The sequence below is a fragment of the Triticum aestivum genome, chromosome 4B (assembly GCF_018294505.1).
Source record: "Triticum aestivum cultivar Chinese Spring chromosome 4B, IWGSC CS RefSeq v2.1, whole genome shotgun sequence".
NCBI lineage: Eukaryota > Viridiplantae > Streptophyta > Magnoliopsida > Poales > Poaceae > Triticum > Triticum aestivum.
In genome coordinates this window covers 666478500-666498198 of record NC_057804.1, presented here as the reverse complement: position 1 = coordinate 666498198, position 19699 = coordinate 666478500, and the positions used below count along the sequence as shown (strand labels likewise).

Sequence of the window (19699 nt, the reverse complement as noted above, 5' to 3'; positions counted from 1 at the left end):
GGGCCCTCTAGGTAATGCACATCACTTAATCCTTGCAAGCATTGCAACTAATGAGTTAGTTACGAGATGATGTATTACGGAACGAGTAAAGAGACTTGCCGGTAACGAGATTGAACTAGGTATTGAGATAACAACGATCGAATCTCGGGCAAGTAACATACCGATGGCAAAGGGAACAACGTATGTTGTTATGCGGTTTGACCGATAAATATCTTTGTAGAATATGTGGGAGCCAAGATGGGCATCCAGGTCCCGCTATTGGTTATTGACCAGAGACGTGTCTCGGTCATGTCTAAATAGTTCTCGAACCCATAGGGTCCGCACGCTTAACGTTCGTTGACGATATAGTACTATGAGTTATGTATGTTGGCGACCGAATGTTGTTCGGAGTTTTTGGATGAGATCACGGATATGACGAGGAACTCCGAAATGGTCTGGAAGTAAAGATTGATATGTGGATAGTAGTGTTTAATCTCCGGAAAGGTTCCGGAATCCACCGTAAGGGGTTCCGGATGTTTCCCGAAATGTTTGGTTACAAGAACACGTTATTTGGGCCAAAGGGGAAAGCCCACAAGGTTTTTGGAAAGCGCAAAAGGAAGTTTTGCGGAGTCCAGGGGCCAGACGCCAGGGTCCCTGGCATCTGGGTCCAGATGCTAGGAACCCTGGCGTCTGGCCCTGGAGTCCGAGAAGGACTCTTGCCTTTCGGACAAAACCGACTTTGAGGAGGCTTTTACTCCAAGTTTCGACACCAAGGCTCAACATATAAATAGAGGTGTAGGGCTAGCACCCAAGACACATCAAGAAACACCAAGCCGTGTGCCGGCAACCCCGTCCCCTCTAGTTTATCCTCCATCATAGTTTCCGTAGTGCTTAGGCGAAGCCCTGCGGAGATTGTTCTTCACCAACACCGTCACCACGCCGTCGTGCTGCCGGACTCATCTACTACTTCGCCCATCTTGCTGGATCGAGAAGGCGAGGACGTCATCGAGCTGAACGTGTGTAGAACTCGGAAGTGCCGTGCATTCGGTACTTGGATCGGTCGGATCGTGAAGACGTACGACTACATCAACCGCGTTGATAAACGCTTCCGCTTAGCAATCTTCAAGGGTATGAAGATACACTCCCCCTGTCATTGCAATGCATCACCATGATCTTGCGGCCGGGCCTCGATTCCTTTCCTTATCTCCATTCTGATTGATTCGCTTCTTCGCGCAAGCACTTGGTTCGCCCCTTACTATAACCATCCCACTCAATCTTTTACACCTGTGCGTAGGATATTTTTTAAAATTACTATGTTCCCCAACACCATCCTCCATCACCAATTTCATGATGCTCACCGCCGTGCGTCAGTAATCCCATCGTAGGCTTTCTGGACGGTGATGGGATGGATGAGATTTACCATGTAATCGAGTTAGTTTTTATAGGGTTTGATCCCTAGTATCAATTATGTTCTAATATTGATGTTGCTATGACTTTGCCATGCTTAATGCTTGTCACTAGGGCCCGAGTGCCATGATTTCAGATCTAAACTCATTATGTTTTCTTGAATATATGTGAGTTCTTGATCCTATCTTGCAAGTCAATAGTCACCTAGTATGTGTTATGATCCGGCAACCCCGAAGTGACAATAATCGGGACCACTCCCAGTGATGACCGTAGTTTGAGGAGTTCATGTATTAACTAAGTGTTAATGCTTTGGTCCGGTACTCTATTAAAAGGAGGCCTTAATATCCCTTAGTTTCCAATACGACCCCGCTGCCACGGGAGGGTAGGACAAAAGATGTCATGCAAGTTCTTTTCCATAAGCACGTATGACTATTTCGGAACACATGCCCACATTATATTGATGAACTGGAGCTAGTTCTGTGTCACCCTATGTTATAAATGTTGCATGATGAATTGCATCTAACATAATTATCCATCATTGATCCATTGCCTACGAGATTTTCACATATTGATTTTTGCTAAGTTACTTCTCCATTGCCACTGTTAGAATTGCTACAAAACCGTTAATGTTACTTTTGCCACCGTTACCGTTACTTTCTACTACTTTGCTACTAAATACTTTGCTGTAGATATTAAGTCTTTCAGGTGTGGTTGAATTGACAACTCAGTTGCTAATACTTGAGAATATTCTTTGGCTCCCCTTGTGTCGAATCAATAAATTTGGGTTGAATACTCTACCATCGAAAATTGTTACAATCGCCTATACTTGTGAGTTATCAAGACTCTTTCCTGGCTCCGTTGCCCGGGAGCATAGCTCTATTCTTTGAGTCACTTGGGATTTATAGCTGCTGATCACTATGAGGAACTTGAAAGATGAAAGAACCAAGATTTTCCCCTCAACTACGAGGGTAGGTGAGGAACTCCCATCTAGCTATGCACTTGATTCACCTTCTATTATGAGTAAATTTGTGACACCTTCACCCCCTATTGATTCTAATATGTCGCACGTTATTGATGATGCCACTTGTGCAATGCATGATGCTTATGATGAAACTATTGTTTGGGAGCGTAGTAATTTCAAAAAATTTCCTACGCACACGCAAGATCATGGTGATGCATAGCAACGAGAGGGGGGAGTATGTCCACGTACCCTCGTAGACCGAAAGCGGAAGCGTTATAACAACGCGGTTGATGTAGTCGTACGTCTTCATGGCCCGGCCGATCAAGCACCGAAACTACGGCACCTCCGAGTTCTAGAACACGTTCAGCTCGATGATGATCCCCGGACTCCGACCAGCAAAGTGTCGGGGAAGAGTACCATCAGCACGACGGCGTGGTGACGATCTTGATGTTCTACTGTCGCAGGGCTTTGTCTAAGAACAGCTATAATATTATCGAGGACTATGGTGGAGGGGGCACCGCACACGGCTAAGAGATCTCAAGGATCAAGTGTTGTTGTGTCTAGAGGTGCCCCCCTACCCCCGTATATAAAGGAGCAAGGGGGAGGTGGCGGCCGTCCTAGGAGGGGGTGCGCCAAGGGGAGTCCTACTCCCACAGGGAGTAGGACTCCCTCCTTCCTTGTTGGAGTAGGAGAAGGGGAAAGAGGGGGAGAGGAAGAAGGAAAAAGGGGTTGCGCCCCTTGTCCAATTCGGACCAGAGGTGGGGCGCAGGCCTCCTTCCTTTTGGCCTCTCTCCTCTATTCCCGTATGGCCCAATAAGGCCCATATACTCCCCGGCGAATTCCCGTAACTCTCCTGTACTCCGAAAAATACCCGAAACACTCGGAACCTTTCAGAACTCCGAATATAGTCGTCCAATATATAGAAATTTATGTCTCGACCATTTTGAGACTCATCGTCATGTCCCCGATCTCATCCGGGACTCTGAACTCCTTCGGTACATCAAAACTCATAAACTCATAATATAACTGTCATCGAAACCTTAAGCGTGCGGACCCTACGGGTTCGAGAACAATGTAAACATGACCGAGACACGTCTTCGGTCAATAACCAATAGCAGAACCTGGATGCTCATATTGGTTCCCACATATTTTACGAAGATCTTTATCGGTCAGACCGCATAACAACATACATTGTTCCCTTTGTCATCGGTATGTTACTTGCCCGATATTCGATCGTCGGTATCTCAATACCTAGTTCAATCTCATTACCGGCAAGTCTCTTTACTCGTTTCGTAATACACCATCCCACAACTAACTCATTAGTTGCAATACTTGCAAGGCTTAAGTGATGTGTATTACCGAGAGGGCCCAGAGATACGTCTCCGACAATCGGAGTGACAAATCCTAATCTTGAAATATGCCAACCCAACATGTACCTTCGGAGACACCTGTAGAGCACCTTTATAATCACCCAGTTACGTTGTGACGTTTGGTAGCACACAAAGTGTTTCTCTGGTAAACGGGAGTTGCATAATCTCATAGTCATAGGAACATCTATAAGTCATGAAGAAAGCAATAGCAACATACTAAATGATTGTGTGCTAAGCTAACGGAATGGGTCATGTCAATCACATCATTCTCCTAATGATGTGATCCCGTTAATCAAATGACAACACATGTCTATGGCCAGGAAACATAACAAGCTTTGATCAACAAGCTAGTCAAGTAGAGGCACACTAGTGACACTTTGTTTGTCTATGTATTCACACATGTATTATGTTTCCGGTTCATACAATTCTAGCATGAATAATAAACATTTATCATTAAATAAGGAATTAAATAATAACTTTATTATTGCCTCTAGGGAATATTTCCTTCAGTCTCCCACTTGCACTAGAGTCAATAATCTAGTTCACATCGCCATGTGATTTAACACTAATATTCACATCTGTATATGATTAATACCCATAGTTCACATCGTTATGTGATCAACACCCAAAGGGTTTACTAGAGTCAATAATCTAGTTCACAACGCTATGTGATTAACACTCAAAGAGTACTAAGGTATGATCATGTTTTTCTCATGAGAGAAGTTTAGTCAAAGGGTCTGTTACATTCAGAGCCGCATGTATTTTGCAAATATTCTATGTGTACAATGCTCTGCACAGATCTACTCTAGCTAATTGCTCCCACTTTTAATATGTATCCAGATTGATACTTAGATTCATCTAGATCGGTGTAAAAGCTTGCATCGATGTAACTCTTTACGACGAACTCTTTTATCACCTCCATCATCGAGAAACATCTCCTTAGTCCTTACTAAGGATATTCTTGACCGCTATCTAGTGATATACTCTTAGATCAAAATTGTATTCCTTTGCCAAACTCAGAACAAGGTATACAATAGGTCTGGTACACAACATAGCATACTTTATAGAACCTAAGACTAAGGCATTGGGAATGACTTTTCATTCCCTTTCTATTTTCTGCCATGGTCGGGTTTTGAGTCTTACTCAACTTCACACCTTTGCATCACAGGTAAGAACTCTTTCTTTGACCGTTCCATTTTGAACTTCTTCAAAATCTTGTCAAGGTATGTACTCATTGAAAAATCTTATCAAGTGTCTTGATCTATCTCTATAGATCTTGATGCTCAATGTGTAAGCAGCTTCACCGAGGTCTTTCTTTGAAAAAACTTCTTTCAAATACTTCTTTATGCTTTCCAGAAAAATTCTACATCATTTCCGATCAACAATATGTCATTCACATATACTTATCAGAAAGGTTGTAGTGCTCCCACTCACTTTCTTGTAAATACAGGCATTTCCAAAAGTCTTTATAAAAATCTTATGCTTTGATTAACTTATCAAAGCGTATATTCCAACTCCGAGATGCTTGCACCAGTCCATTGATGGATCGCTGGAGCTTGCACATTTTGTTAGCACCTTTCGGATCGACAAAACCTTCTGGTTGCATCATATACAACTTTTCTTCTAGAAATCCATTCAGGAACACAGTTTTGATATCCATTTGCCAGATTTCATAAAATGTGGCAATTTGCTAACATGATTCGGACAGACTTAAGCATCGTTTCGAGTGAGAAAATCTCATCATATTCAACACACCTTGAACTTGTCAAAAACCTTTCGCAACAAGTCGAGCTTTGTAGATAGTGACACTACTATCAGTGTCCGTCTTCCTCTTGAAGATCCATTTATTTAACATGGCTTGCTGATCATCGAGCAAGTCAATCAAAGTCCATACTTTGTTTTCATACATGGATCATATCTCGGATTTTATGGCCTCAAGCCATTTCGCGGAATCTGGGCTCATCATCGCTTCCTCATAGTTCGTAGATTCATCATGGTCTAGTAACATGACTTATAGAACGGGATTATCATACCACTCTGGTGCGGATCTTATTCTGTTTGACCTACGAGGTTCAGTAACAACTTGATCTGAAGTTCCATGATCATCATCATTAACTTCCTCACTAATTGGTGTAGATGTCACAGTAACCGATTTCTGTGATGAACTACTTTCCAATAAGGGACCAGGTATAGTTACCTCATCAAGTTCTACTTTCCTCCCACTCACTTCTTTCGAGAGAAAATCCTTCTCTGGAAAGGATCCATTTTAGCAACGAATATCTTGCCTTTGGATCTGTGATAGAAGGTGTACCCAATAGTTTCCTTTGGGTATTCTATGAAGACGCACTTCTCCGAATTAGGTTCGAGCTTATCAGGTTGAAACTTTTTCACATAAGCATCGCAGTCCCAAACTTTAAGAAACGACAACTTTCGTTTCTTGCCAAACCACAGTTCATAAGGCGTCATCTCAACGGATTTTGATGGTGCCCTATTTAAAGTGAATGCAACTGTCTCTAATGCATAACCCCAAAACGATAGTGGTAAATCGGTAAGATACATCATAGATTGCGCAATATCTAATAAAGTGCGGTTACGACGTTCGGACACACCATTACGCTGTGGTGTTCCGGGTGGCGTGAGTTGCGAAACTATTCCGCTTTGTTTTAGTTGAAGACCAAACTCGTAACACAAATATTCATCTCCACGATCAGATCGCAGAAACTTTATTTTCTTGTTACGATGATTTTCCACTTCACTCTAAAATTCTTTGAACCTTTCAACTATTTCAGACTTATGTTTCATCACGTAGATATACCTATATCTGCTCAAATCATCTGTGAAGGTCAGAAAATAATGATACTTGCCACGAGCCTTAATACTCACAGGTCTGCATACATCAGTATGTATTATTTCCAACAAGTCAGTAGCTCGATCCATTGTTCTAGAGAACGGAGTTTTAGTCATCTTGCCCAAAAGGCATGGTTCGCAAGCATCAAATGATTCATAACCAAATGATTCCGAAAATCCATTTTTATGGAGTTTCTTCATGCGCTTTACACCGATATGACCCAAACGGCAGTGCCACAAATAAGTTGCACTATCATTATTAACTTTGCATCTTTTGGCATCAATATTATGAATATGTGTATTACTACGATCGAGATCCAACAAACTATTTTCATTGGGTGTATGACCATTGAAGGTTTTATTCATGTGAACAGAACAACAATTATTCTCTGACTTTAAATGAATAACCGTATTGCAATAAACATGATCAAATCATATTCATGCTCAACGCAGATGCCAAATAACATTTATTTATGTTCAACACTAATCTCGGAAGTGTAGGGAGAGTGTGATGATGATCATATCAATCTTGGAACTACTTCCAACACACATCGTCACTTCATCCTCAACTAGTCTTTGTTTATTCTATAACTCCTGTTTCGAGTTACTAATTATAGCAACTGAACAAGTATCAAATACTCAGGGGCTACTATAAACACTAGTAAAGTACACATCAATAACATGTATATCAAATATACCCTTGTTCACTTTGCCATCCTTCTTATCCACCAAATATTCAAGGCATTTCTGCTTCTAGTGACCATTTCCTTTGTAGTATAATCACTCAGTTTCAGGCTTTGGTCCAGCTTTGGGCTTCTTCGTGGGAGTGACAACTTGCTTGCCATTCTGCTTGAAGGTCCCTTTCTTTCCCTTTGCCCTTTTCTTGAAACTAGTGGTCTTGTCAATCATCAACACTTGATGCTCTTTCTTGATTTCTACCTTCGTCGATTTGAACATCACAAAGAGCTTGGGAATCATTTACGTCATCCCTTGCATACTATAGTTCATCACAAAGTTCTACTAACTTGGTGATGGTGACTAGAGAATTCTGTCAATCACTATCTTATCTGGAAGATTAACTCCCACTTGATTCAAGCGATTGTAGTACCCAGACAATCTTAGCACATGCTCACTAGTTGAGCGATTCTCCTCCATCTTTTAGCCATAGAACTTGTTGGAGACTTCATATCTCTCAACTTGGGTATTTGCTTGAAATATTAACTTCAACTCCTGGAACATCTCATATGGTCCATGACGTTCAAAACATCTTTAAAGTCCCAGTTCTAAGCCGTTAAGCATGGTGCACTAAACTATCAAGTAGTCATCATATTGATCTAGCCAAATGTTCATAACGTCTGCATCTGCTCCTGCAATAGGTCTGTCACCTAGTGGTGCATTAAGGACATAATTCTTCTATGCAGCAATGAGGATAAACCTCAGACCACGGATCCAATCCGCATCATTGCTACTAACATCTTTCAACACAATTTTCTCTAGGAACATATCAAAATAAACATATGAAAGCAACAACGCAAGCTATTGATCTACAACACAATTTGCAAAATACTACCAGGACTAAGTTCATGATAAATTTAAGTTCATTTAATCATATTACTTCAGAACTCCCACTTAGATAGAAATCCCTCTAATCCTCTATGTGATTACGTGATCCATATCAACTACACCATGTCCGATCATCACGTGAGATGGAGTAGTTTCAACGGTGAACGTCAATATGTTGATCATATCTACTATATGATTCACGCTCGACCTTTCGGTCTCCGTGTTCCGAGGCCATATCTGTTATATGCTAGGCTCGTCAAGTTTAACCTGAGTATTCCGCTTGTGCAACTATTTTGCATCCGTTGTATTTGAACGTAGAGCTTATCACACCTGATCATCACGTGGTGTCTCAGCACGAAGAACTTTCGCAATGATGCATACTCAGGGAGAACACTTTTACTATGATAATTTAGTGAGGGATCATCTTATAATGCTACCGTTAATCAAAGCAAGATAAGATGCATAAAAGATAAACATCACATGCAATCAATATAAGTGATATGATATGGCCATCATCATCTTGTGCTTGTGATCTCCATCTTCGAAGCACCGTCATGATCACCATCGTCACCGGCACGACACCTTGATCTCCATCGTAGCATCGTTGTCGTCTCGCCAATATTATGCTTCTATGACTATCGCTACCGCTTAGTGATAAAGTAAAGCATTACAGGGCGATTGCATTGCATACAATAAAGCGACAACCATATGGCTCTTGCCAGTTTCCGATAACTCTGTTACAAAACATGATCATCTCATACAATAAAATTTATCATCATGTCTTGACCATATCACATCACAACATGCCTTGCAAAAACAAGTTAGACGTCCTCTACTTTGTTGTTGCAAGTTTTACGTGGCTGCTACGGGCTTAGCAAGAACCGTTCTTACCTACGCATCAAAACCACAACGATACTTTGTCAAGTTGGTGTTGTTTTAACCTTCGCAAGGACCGGGTGTAGCCACACTCGGTTCAACTAAAGTTGGAGAAACTGACACCCGCCAGCCACCTGTGTGCAAAGCACGTCGGTAGAACCCGTCTCGTGTAAGCATACGCGTAATGTCGGTCCGGGCCGCTTCACCAACAATACCGCTGAACCAAAGTATGACATGTTGGTAAGCAGTATGACTTATATCGCCCACAACTCACTTGTGATCTACTCGTGCATATGACATCTACGCATAAAACCTGGCTCGGATGCCAATGTTGGGGAACATAGTAATTTCAAAAAAATTCCTACGCACACGCAAGATCATGGTGATGCATAGCAACGAGAGGGGATAGTATGTTCATGTACCCTCGTAGACCAAAAGCGGAAGTGTTATAACAAAGCGGTTGATGTAGTCGTACGTCTTCACGGCCCAACCGATCAAGCACCGAAACTACGGCACCTCCGAGTTCTAGCACACGTTCAGCTCAATGACGATCCCCGGACTCCGATCCAGCAAAGTGTCGGAGAAGAGTTCCGTCAGCACGACGGCGTGGTGACGATCTTGATGTTCTACTGTCGCAGGGCTTCGCCTAAGCACCACTACATTATTATCGAGGACTATGGTGGAGGGGGCACCACACACGGCTAAGAGATCTCAAGGATCAATTGTTGTTGTGTCTAGAGGTGCCCCCCTGCCCCCGTATATAAAGGAGCAAGGGGGAGGGGGTGGCCAGCCTAGGAGGGGGCGCGCCAAGGGGAGTCCTACTCCCACCGGGAGTAGGACTCCCTTCTTCCTTGTTGGAGTAGGAGAAGGGGAAAGAGGGGGAGTGGAAGAAGGAAAAGGGGGCTGCGCCCCTTGTCCAATTTGGACCAGAGGGGGCGCAGGCCTCCTTCCTTTTGGCCTCTCTACTCTATTCCCGTATGGCCCAATAACGCCCATATACTCCCCGGCGAATTCCCATAACTCTTCGGTACTCCGAAAAATACCCGAAACACTCGGAACCTTTCCGAACTCCGAATATAGTCGTCCAATATATCGATCTTTACGTCTCGACCATTACGAGACTCTTCGTCATGTCCCCGATCTCATCCGGGACTCTGGACTCCTTCGGTAATTCAAAACTCATAAACTCATAATATAACTGTCATCGAAACCTTAATTGTGCGGACCCTACGGATCGAGAACAATGTAGACACGACTGAGACACGTCTCCGGTCAATAACCAATAGCTGAACCTGGATGCTCATATTGGTTCCCACATATTCTATGAAGATCTTTATCGGTCAGACCGCATAACAACATACGTTGTTCCCTTTGTCATCGGTATGTTACTTGCCCGAGATTCGATCGTCAGTATCTCAATACCTAGTTCAATATCGTTACCGGCAAGTCTCTTTACTCGTTCTGTAATACATCATCCCGCAACTAACTCATTAGTTGCAATCCTTGCAAGGCTTAAGTGATGTGTATTACCGAGAGGGCCGAGAGATACCTCTCCGACAATCGGAGTGACAAATCCTAATCTCGAAATACGCCAACCCAGCATGTACCTTCGGAGACACCTGTAGAGCACGTTTATAATCACCCAGTTACGTTGTGACGTTTGGTAGCACCCAAAGTGTTCCTCCTGTAAACAGGAGTTGCATAATCTCATAGTCATAGGAACATGTATAAGTCATGAAGAAAGCAATAGCAACATACTAAACGATCGTGTGCTAAGCTAACGGAATGGGTCATGTCAATCACATCATTCTCCTAATGATGTGATCCCATTAATCAAATGACAACACATGTCTATGGTCAGGAAACATAACCATCTTTGATCAACAAGCTAGTCAAGTAGAGGCACACTAGTGACACTTTGTTTGTCTATGTATTGACACATGTATTATGTTTCCGATTAATACAATTCTAGCATGAATAATAAATATATATCATTAAATAAGGAAATAAATAATAACTTTATTATTGCCTCTAGGGCATATTTCCTTCAACTTCTTCTCTGCTTGATAATACTGTGCCATTAGGTGAATTTCTTGATGAACAACTTTCTAGGGTTAGATAGAATGAAATTATTGAAACTTATAATATTGATGAAAGTGATGATGAAGATTCTCCCCCTAGATACGAATTGTTTGTTGTGCCTGAGGGTTATGTTATGCATGAAGAAACTTCTAGAGACCTTTTTGCTTGCAAAGATATATATGATCTTAAGAAACTGTTAGCTAAGCTGAAAGAAAAGTCCCTTAATGCTAAAATGAAATATGACCTTGCTTTTGCTACTTCACTTATCTGTGTTACTTATAAGGATTATGAATTCTCTGTCAATCCTAAGTTAATTACTTTGGTTGAATCTGATCCTTTTTATGGCTATGAATCTAAAACTGTTGTGGCACATCTTACTAAATTGAATGATATAGCCACCCTATTTACCCATGAGGTAAAAATTCTTCATTAGTATATCCTTAAATTATTTCAGTTCTCATTAAAGGGTGATGCTAAGATATGATTTAATTCTCTTGCTCCTGGTTGTGTGCATAGTCCCCAGGATATGATTTATTACTTCTCTGCAAAATATTTTCCCGCCCATAAGAAACAAGCTGCCTTAAGGGAAATATATAATTTTGACCAAATTGGAGAAGAGAGTCTCCCACAAGCTTGGGGGAGGCTTCTCCGATTACTTAATGCTTTTCCTGATCATCCTCTCAAGAAAAATGAAATACTTGATATATTTTATAATGGACTAACCAATGCTTCCAGACACCACCTAGATAGTTGTGCTGGTTGTGTTTTCAGGGAAAGAACTGTTGAGCAAGCTGAATTGCTATTGAATAATATATTGAGTAATGATAATAATTGGACACTTCCTGAACAAAGTCCTAAGCCAACTCCGAAGAAAAGGGGTATACTATTTCTCAGTCCTAAAGATATGCAAGAGGTAAAGAAATCTATGAAAGAAAAAGGTATTAAAGTTGAAGATGTTAAGAATTTGCCACCTATTGAAGAAATACATGGTCTTAATAACCCGACACAGGTAGTAAAGGCAAATTATCTCTATAGTTTTGATGAAGGTGATATTCCTCGTAATAAGTCTGCTAGTCAATGCCTGGATGAGTTTGATAATTTTATTGTTAAACAAGAAAACTTCAATGCTTATGTTGGTAGACAATTGAAACGTAATGCTTATATGGTTGAACACTTGAGTGATTATATGTCTAGAGTTAAAGGTGACCTTAAGCTTATTAGTAAACATGCATCCATGGTTACCACTCAAGTAGAACAAGTACTTAAAGAACAAGACGATTTGCTCAATGAATTAAATAATAAGAACAATGATAATGATGTTAGAGTTATGACTAGAGGTGGTAAAATGACCCAGGAACCTTTGTATACTGAGGGCCATCCTAAGAGAGTTGAGCAAGATTCTCAGAGAACTAAGTTGATGCACCTAGCCATTCTAAGAAAAGAAAAGGAAAATTGATAGGACTTTGCATGCTTCTAGTGAACCTGTTATAGATACACCTGAGAATCCCAATGATATTTCTATTTCTGATGCTGAAACACAATTTGGTAATGAACATGAACCTAGTGATAATGTTAATGATGATGTTCATGTTGATGCTCAACCTAGCAATAACAATGATGTAGAGATTGAACCTGATGTTGATCTTGATAACCCACAATCAAAGAATCAACGATATGATAAGAGAGACTTCTTTGCTAGGAAGCATGGTAAAGAAAGAGAACCATGGGTTCAGAAACCCATGCCTTTTCCTCCTAAGCCATCCAAGAAAAAAGGATGATGAGGATTTTGAGTGCCTTGCTGAAATGATTAGACCTATCTTTTTGCGTATGCATTTGACAGACATGCTTAAAATGAATCCTTATGCTAAGTATATGAAAGATATTGTTACAAATAAAAGGAAGATACCGGAAGCTGAAATTCCCACCATGCTTGCTAATTATACTTTTAAGGGTGGAATACTAAAGAAACTTGGAGATCCAGGAGTACCAACTATACCATGCTCCTTTAAAAGAAACTATGTTAAAACTACTTTATGTGATCTTGGAGCCGGTGTCAAAGTTATGCCTCTCTCCTTATATCGTAGACTTGATTTGAATAAGTTGACACCTACTGAAATCTCTTTGCAAATGGCCGATAAATCAACCGCTATACCCGTTGGTATTTGTGAGGATGTGCCTGTTGTGGTTGCAAACGTTACTATTTTAATGGACTTTGTTATTCTTAATATTTCCGAGGACGACAGTATGTCGATTATCCTTGGTAGACCCTTTTTTAATACTGCAGGGGCTATTATTGATTGCAACAAAGGCAGTGTCACCTTTCATGTTAATGATAATGAGCATACGATACACTGTCTGAAGAAACAACCTCAAGTTCATAGTATCAATTCTATTGGAAATTTTTCAATGATTACTATTAGAGGTTTTGAATTACCTCTTCCTACTGTAAAAAAGAAATATGATATTCTTAATATTGGGGACAAGCATATCCCCGTTGAGGTAACCTAGTGGTATTCGGAAATTCTTTGGTTACATGTTATTCGGAAGTAGTTTGTTAACAAGACTTGATCAACCTTGTTAGTGGATTCCTTTTGATGAGCATGAGATGGATGAAATTAGAAAGCAAAACTCTCTGTACCATCATTTTACTTTCTGTTATTTAGATTAAATAAAGTAAAAATAGTATTTTCTGTCTGTTTTTTGAATTATCCTTGCAATAAAAAATACCCTGAAAATAAAAGTTCTCTAAATGCCCTGAAAATGAAGTATGATTTTTTATAGAATATTTAAGAATTTATGGCACTTGGAACACACCAGGGGTACCCACCATTTGGCCACAAGGGCACAGGGCGCGCCCACACCCCTCGGGCGCGCCCCCTGCCTCGTGGACCCCACGTGGCCCCTCTCCACTTATTCCAGCACCCACACACTTCCTCTTCCTCCAAAAAATCATCCTGTAGCTCAAACTCGTGTTCTAGCTCGGTTTGCTGCCATTTTCGATCTCCTTGCTCAAAGCACCATTCACAAAACTGCTTTGGGGGATTGTTCTTCGGTATGTGACTCCTCCAATGGTCCAATTAGTTTTTGTGGTTGTAGTTGCTATCAATTTTGTTGAGTCTGATTCACTTCTATTTTGAGTCACTAAAAATTTCAGAATTTTTTCAGAGAACGAAAATGATGAAGTGATTGCTGCGGGGCTCCTCGAGCCGAAGCTCGAATGAAGCAGAATGAGGAGAATAAAAAGCCCAAATACAATCTTCCTCGCGTTGTGGAGGTTCGGTCGTGCGAATGGCCTTGTGATGCATTTTTGAGAGCCGCCAGAATTTACGACGACTTTTATTATTTGGCTGAGAATGCAGGCATCACCGACTTCCTCCACGACCAATGTAAACAGTATCTCCTACTCACTAATATTTTCATGCAAAACTTTTATTTCCATGCTAGAAAATCACCACCTTCAGTGGAGTTTTACTTATATGATGAGGTTAAGGAGATGTCACTCTATGATTTTTGTTTGGTTTGCAAGTTGCCCTTTGTGGGCAGCATCGAGGAACCACATCCTAGAGATGTGGATGGATTTACTGATAGAATTGCTATAGGATAAATGAGAAAAGTTTCAGATGCAAGGACTACTAGTATACATTTTCCTGTTCTATGTTACTTTGCAATATTCGCTATTAGATGCTTAATTGGTCGCGGAAATAGTAATCCATTTGGGGGTACACTTGGGGGACATCCGCCCCGATTCGTTCAGATCTTGTGTTTAGACGTCCAGAAACGAACAAAATATGGGGGTATGCGTACATAATAACAGGAGCACAATTGAGATGATCTGACGGCACAGTAATTTTGTCTTGATTACGACTTCAAAATGTACCCCACAGATTTTAGAGGTGGCAATCCTATATATCTACGTCTAATCTTCAGCCATCACAATCTAACAAATGGAGGTTTCATATGTTTTTAACGGTACCGTAAAAATGCTCATTGCACATGCAAATTTGATTTTAGAAAAATAATCCTCACAGAGAAGTAGAAACAAAGAAGAGAACACACGAGCATGATAGTACCCAACATGTTATCTGTAAATTCAGACTGAGCTTCACTTTTTACCTCCAATTTGTACATTCGCGGAACCAGTTAACCCATTTCATGAGCATTCGTCTACATTACCCTATTTTAAAACTTTGTACCATGTTTCTCTCATGGGTGTCGATTGTAAAATGCGTGCGGCGATGATCACCGTTAGAGGATACCATAAGGATGGCGAGCAGTGGAATACATGGAGAAGAGAAGGCTAAACATGATAGTCCATCCTGTCCTGAGATGTTTACACATTGTTGTTAAAGTACCTACCTAACATGCGGGTCATATCTAATAATAGGCGAAATGCTAAAATGGAGTAAAATCTGGTACAATGTTTTTTAGATGGGACATTTCGATGCAACATCTGCTAAATCGGTAAATACGTGTCACAAAAAATTGCACAATTAACTTGTAAAAAGTGTAATTCAGTCGAAACTTTATTACTCAGGCCATGATATATTGCACGCACGGTCTACCTATTATTGATCAAATTAAAGGGAAGTATAATCAAAATAATAATTTAGCATTATCACAACGAAACGGAAGCAATTCCTTAGATATCACACATAGTGCTGCCTGTGGTCAAGCCGTGGGGTAGAAGGGCGAGGTGGCGAGGCCACATGTGCCCGTGGACGAGGGCACGTCCTTTGCGAGGTAGACATATCCTTGTTCACCCCAGTCGTTGCTCCACGAGTTCTTGGCAATCCAGTACTTGTTTCCCTCGCCGGGACCCTCGCAGTAGCCGACGATGGTGACGGCGTGGTTCACATTGGCGGAGCAGGGGCCACGGTAGATGCCGCCGGAGTAGAACTGGAACTCAAAACCGCTGGCGTCAATGTAGACCGTCACGGGCTGCATGGCCACGGCAATCGCCAGCTGACCTTCGTTGTTGGGTGGCACGGCCTTGAAGCCCTTGAGGGACGCCTGGTGGTCGAAGAGGAGCTTGTCCATGTCGCACTTTCCCTGGAATCCGGCGTATGGGTACCTCTCCTCCGACGTGATGCCACCACGGGCGGCCACGAGGGCCATAGCCGAGTCTGAGTGGCCGCCGCCGCAGCCGCCGCTCCGTGTGTCGCAATCCACGAGTACCTGCTCGGACAGCGACACCAGCTCCCCTGTCCTAATCTTGTTCATGCCTTCGATCGCCGCCACCGCCGCGAATGCCCAGCATGATCCTGCCATATTACAATTTTATCCATCCGCACGACGACACGAGTAATTCATTGAGCAACCATGAGCATGCATGAGTATATAACTAAATCTGCTAGTAGAAAGTATAGCTTGACCACTTACCACAAGTGCCTTGATTCTTGACGCCGGTGACAGCGCCGCTGGAGCGCCAGTCAACGCAGCAGGGCTTGAAGGAGTGGTAGGGGAGGTAGGTGGGTGACGTGGCATTGAAGCTGGTGGTGTTGAGCCCGGTGAACTGCTGGATGACCTCCCTGGGGCTGAGGTCGCCGAACCTGTTCATACGGACCCCGCCCGAGCCACGGACCTGAAACCCAGTTGGTCGGAACCCGCGACCGACGACGGTGCCAGGATTCTGTTGGTCGAATTGGCCGATGGCGTTGGTGTTGTTCTTGAAGACTTGGAACCGCATCTCCTCCTCCTCATGGCACGAGTAGTGCTTTGAGTACTTGATCACCCACTTGGAGAACCTCTCCCTCACCTCGGACTCCGGCAGCTCAAACGGCGGGGGCGGCGGCGGTGGGTATTTTGCCGCAGCAAGCAATGCCTGCAGGAAAGTGGTGAGGCACAAGAGTAGGACAAGGTAAGGCGTGGAGGAAGCCATCTTGATTAGCTCAGGTTGTATCCTTATCTGGAATACATGCACCGGACCTCATGCTTATATAGGCAGGCGCCTAGCTAGTTCCATCGCAGCAGCACGTCGTGGGTGGCTGATGTACTGTCGCAGGTTTTTTTTTTCAAACGAGATTTTTGGAAATTCGCGAAACAATGAAATACCGTCTGAAAAAATCAAATTGTTTTGAATTTAAATAAGTGAACAAGGTCAAAGAGAAAATGTATGCACACGTGTGTAGAACTTGCTTAGTGGCCTGGTTCAAAGGAAGCGCATGCTAATGACACGGAGTCGCGGGTTCCATCCCTGTTTCACGAGATTTACATTTTTTTATTTCTATGTGGTGTTTTTTTTTCTCGCAACATGGCACATTAGAACAAAGTATACACCAACTATTCCGCTAAATAGTCTTGTGTCTTTTTCGCATTGCACAACTTGAACTAAATGTGAGTTTATGTTACTATAATGTACTCCCTCCGTTCTAAAATAGATGACCGGTTAGTGCAAAGTTGGGTCATCTATTTTGGAACGGAGAGAGTACTTGTTTGCTCATACCTAACATCGATCAGCTGTTGTGCTAGTCATTTGTGCTAGAGAATCTTTCCATGGATAATGCGTTTCAGAAACTAATTTGAGTGTGAGACACCAAGTCATATTTGAACTTCTGTCCATCGGAGAAGAACCATGCATGGTGGCCTGTAAGCGAGCATGTGGTACGACCGAATCATTGCTAGCTAGCTACTATGAGTACGTACTTATATTCGGTTATCAAGTGTACATCACTGAGCCAATTAACTATCCTAATAGATAAGATTATATATAGGACTAAGACGTACCATATCATTCCGTTAAATCGATAAAACACTCATGCAAACCAAACATGACAGTATGTATACCACCGAATCTTCTAAACATAACTCGTACAGAACTGTACTTTGTTCGAGTATTAAAAGGATGACGTTTTTGAATGTTTACTTGAACATTCAACCAGTGTAACCTTTTCCATTATATTCTTCCACACAACTAGTACTGGTGCTCGCATTATTTCTGAATTAATTTCAGGATTTCCAGCGATGCGCTATTAGTGGGAGGAGACGTTTTCGTTGATTTAAGATGATATGTTGGCTCAGTCTCTCGGAGGTGCTCATATGGGTAGAGTGTGCGTGTGTGCGTTCATAGGGGTGAGTATATGCGCGTATGTAAGAGCGCTTGCTTTTGTACTGTGTTCAAAAAAAGTACAAAACTAGCCTTGGCACGTCAAGAAAATCCTTCCTAACGCAGTTTTGACAGCGTGTTTTGCAACTTTAGGGAAAGCACATAGGGGTTAAATCATTAAGGAATCTAATAAATTACATATACAACCGTATCAATCTGTTAAAATGATGAAGTCGTGTCTATCGAACATGCCGGCGTATATACCACCTAATCTTTTTTGCACCATTGCATTTTGGGCAACGGCTGCTGGCCGTTGCATCTTCTTTCTTCGTGCTCTGCGTGTCATGGCAAAAACTCCGTACTTCGCCTGCACGAGCACTGGATGTGCCGCGGTGAACCTCGCCATAGCTGTCGCATCGCTCTCATGGGCGGTGTGCGCTGCTGCACTGAGAGGCAATCCTTTATAGTACTTGAACGGCAGGCAGGTGGCAGCAACCATTGTTAAAATTGCAACTATGCTGGCAACAAACCTGGAGTAATGTAATTGTTCACTCTTATGAACAAACTGAATATAAAGTAGCTCTAAATAATCTCCATCTCAATCATGATCATTGAAGAAACATAATTGTGGTACGCGAGCATGTATTATTGCTAGCTAGCTAGTTCTTATCCTCGATTATGAACTGTACATCATTGAACAAATTAACGAACCAAATAAATCAACTTATATATACGACATACCATGTCAATCCGTCAAATTGATAAAATACTTATAGTGGCTTGCTTGCTTGATAGCTTTGCTGCACATACACATTGTAGCTCCTGGTGAATTGATCTAGTGTTATAAAGCCAATAATTGGTATCTCAAGCCTCAACGATCTACGATCTATGATGGGGAACATCGATCAGGAGTGGGTCAACTCCAAGTCCGGTAACGGCGGTTCCAAGGCGAACAAGTCCGGTAACGTTGGTTCCAACGTGAACAAGAACGGCGATAAGGTGAACTAGGGCGTAAATTCAGCGACCAGTGGTGGAGGAAGGGGCGGCGCCAACGTGCTGTCGCACGGCAACATCCCCATACAGTACCTGATGCTCATCGACGCCAACTACGGCGTGTGGGCGGTGAAGATGAAGATTATCTTTGGACCCTTCGAGTGTGGGAGGCAATCACGGACCTGCTGCTTATATAGGCAGGCGCTTAGGTTGATCGCAGCGTCCGTCATGGGTGGCTGTTGTACTATCGCAGGGTTTCTTTCAAACAAAATTTTTGGAAACCGGCCGGTTTTCTGAAATTCTGACTTTTTTTTTACGAAAATATCATATCTATTATAAAGATTCACTGGAAGTACAGAGCACCCCAAACATCATAAAAATTACATCGAGGTTCATGGACAACCGAACGACCATTGCCGCCGCCAGAATGAGCTGCCGACGCGTCGCTATTGTCGCTCATATACCGGATCCGGCCTTACCTTGTCGATGACAACCGGGAAGTCTTTGTGCACGTGCCCTTAAGGACCAGAGTTCGGGAGTCCCAGTAGTCACCATCGAATCGTTGAATTGATCTGAAGA

General features: G+C 42.2%; 1 protein-coding gene across 1 annotated transcript; it reads right to left on the bottom strand.

The window, feature by feature from the left end:
- Window positions 1–15575: 15575 nt before the first annotated feature.
- Window positions 15576–16976, bottom strand: LOC123089810 (ervatamin-B). Its single transcript, XM_044511385.1, has 2 exons — window positions 16465–16976; window positions 15576–16346 (listed from the first exon to the last, which is right to left on the bottom strand). The coding sequence occupies exons 1-2, from the start codon at window positions 16961–16963 to the stop codon at window positions 15754–15756; spliced, it is 1092 nt and encodes a 363-aa protein (XP_044367320.1). The 5' UTR covers window positions 16964–16976; the 3' UTR covers window positions 15576–15753.
- Window positions 16977–19699: the final 2723 nt, after the last annotated feature.

Coding starts and splice junctions, on each gene's coding strand:
- LOC123089810 (XM_044511385.1), bottom strand. CDS start 16,963: ATGGCTTCCTCCACGCCTTACCTTGTCCTACTCTTGTGCCTCACCACT. Junction 16,347..16,464: donor CAAGAATCAAGGCACTTGTG/GTAAGTGGTCAA, acceptor GTAATATGGCAG/GATCATGCTGGGCATTCGCG.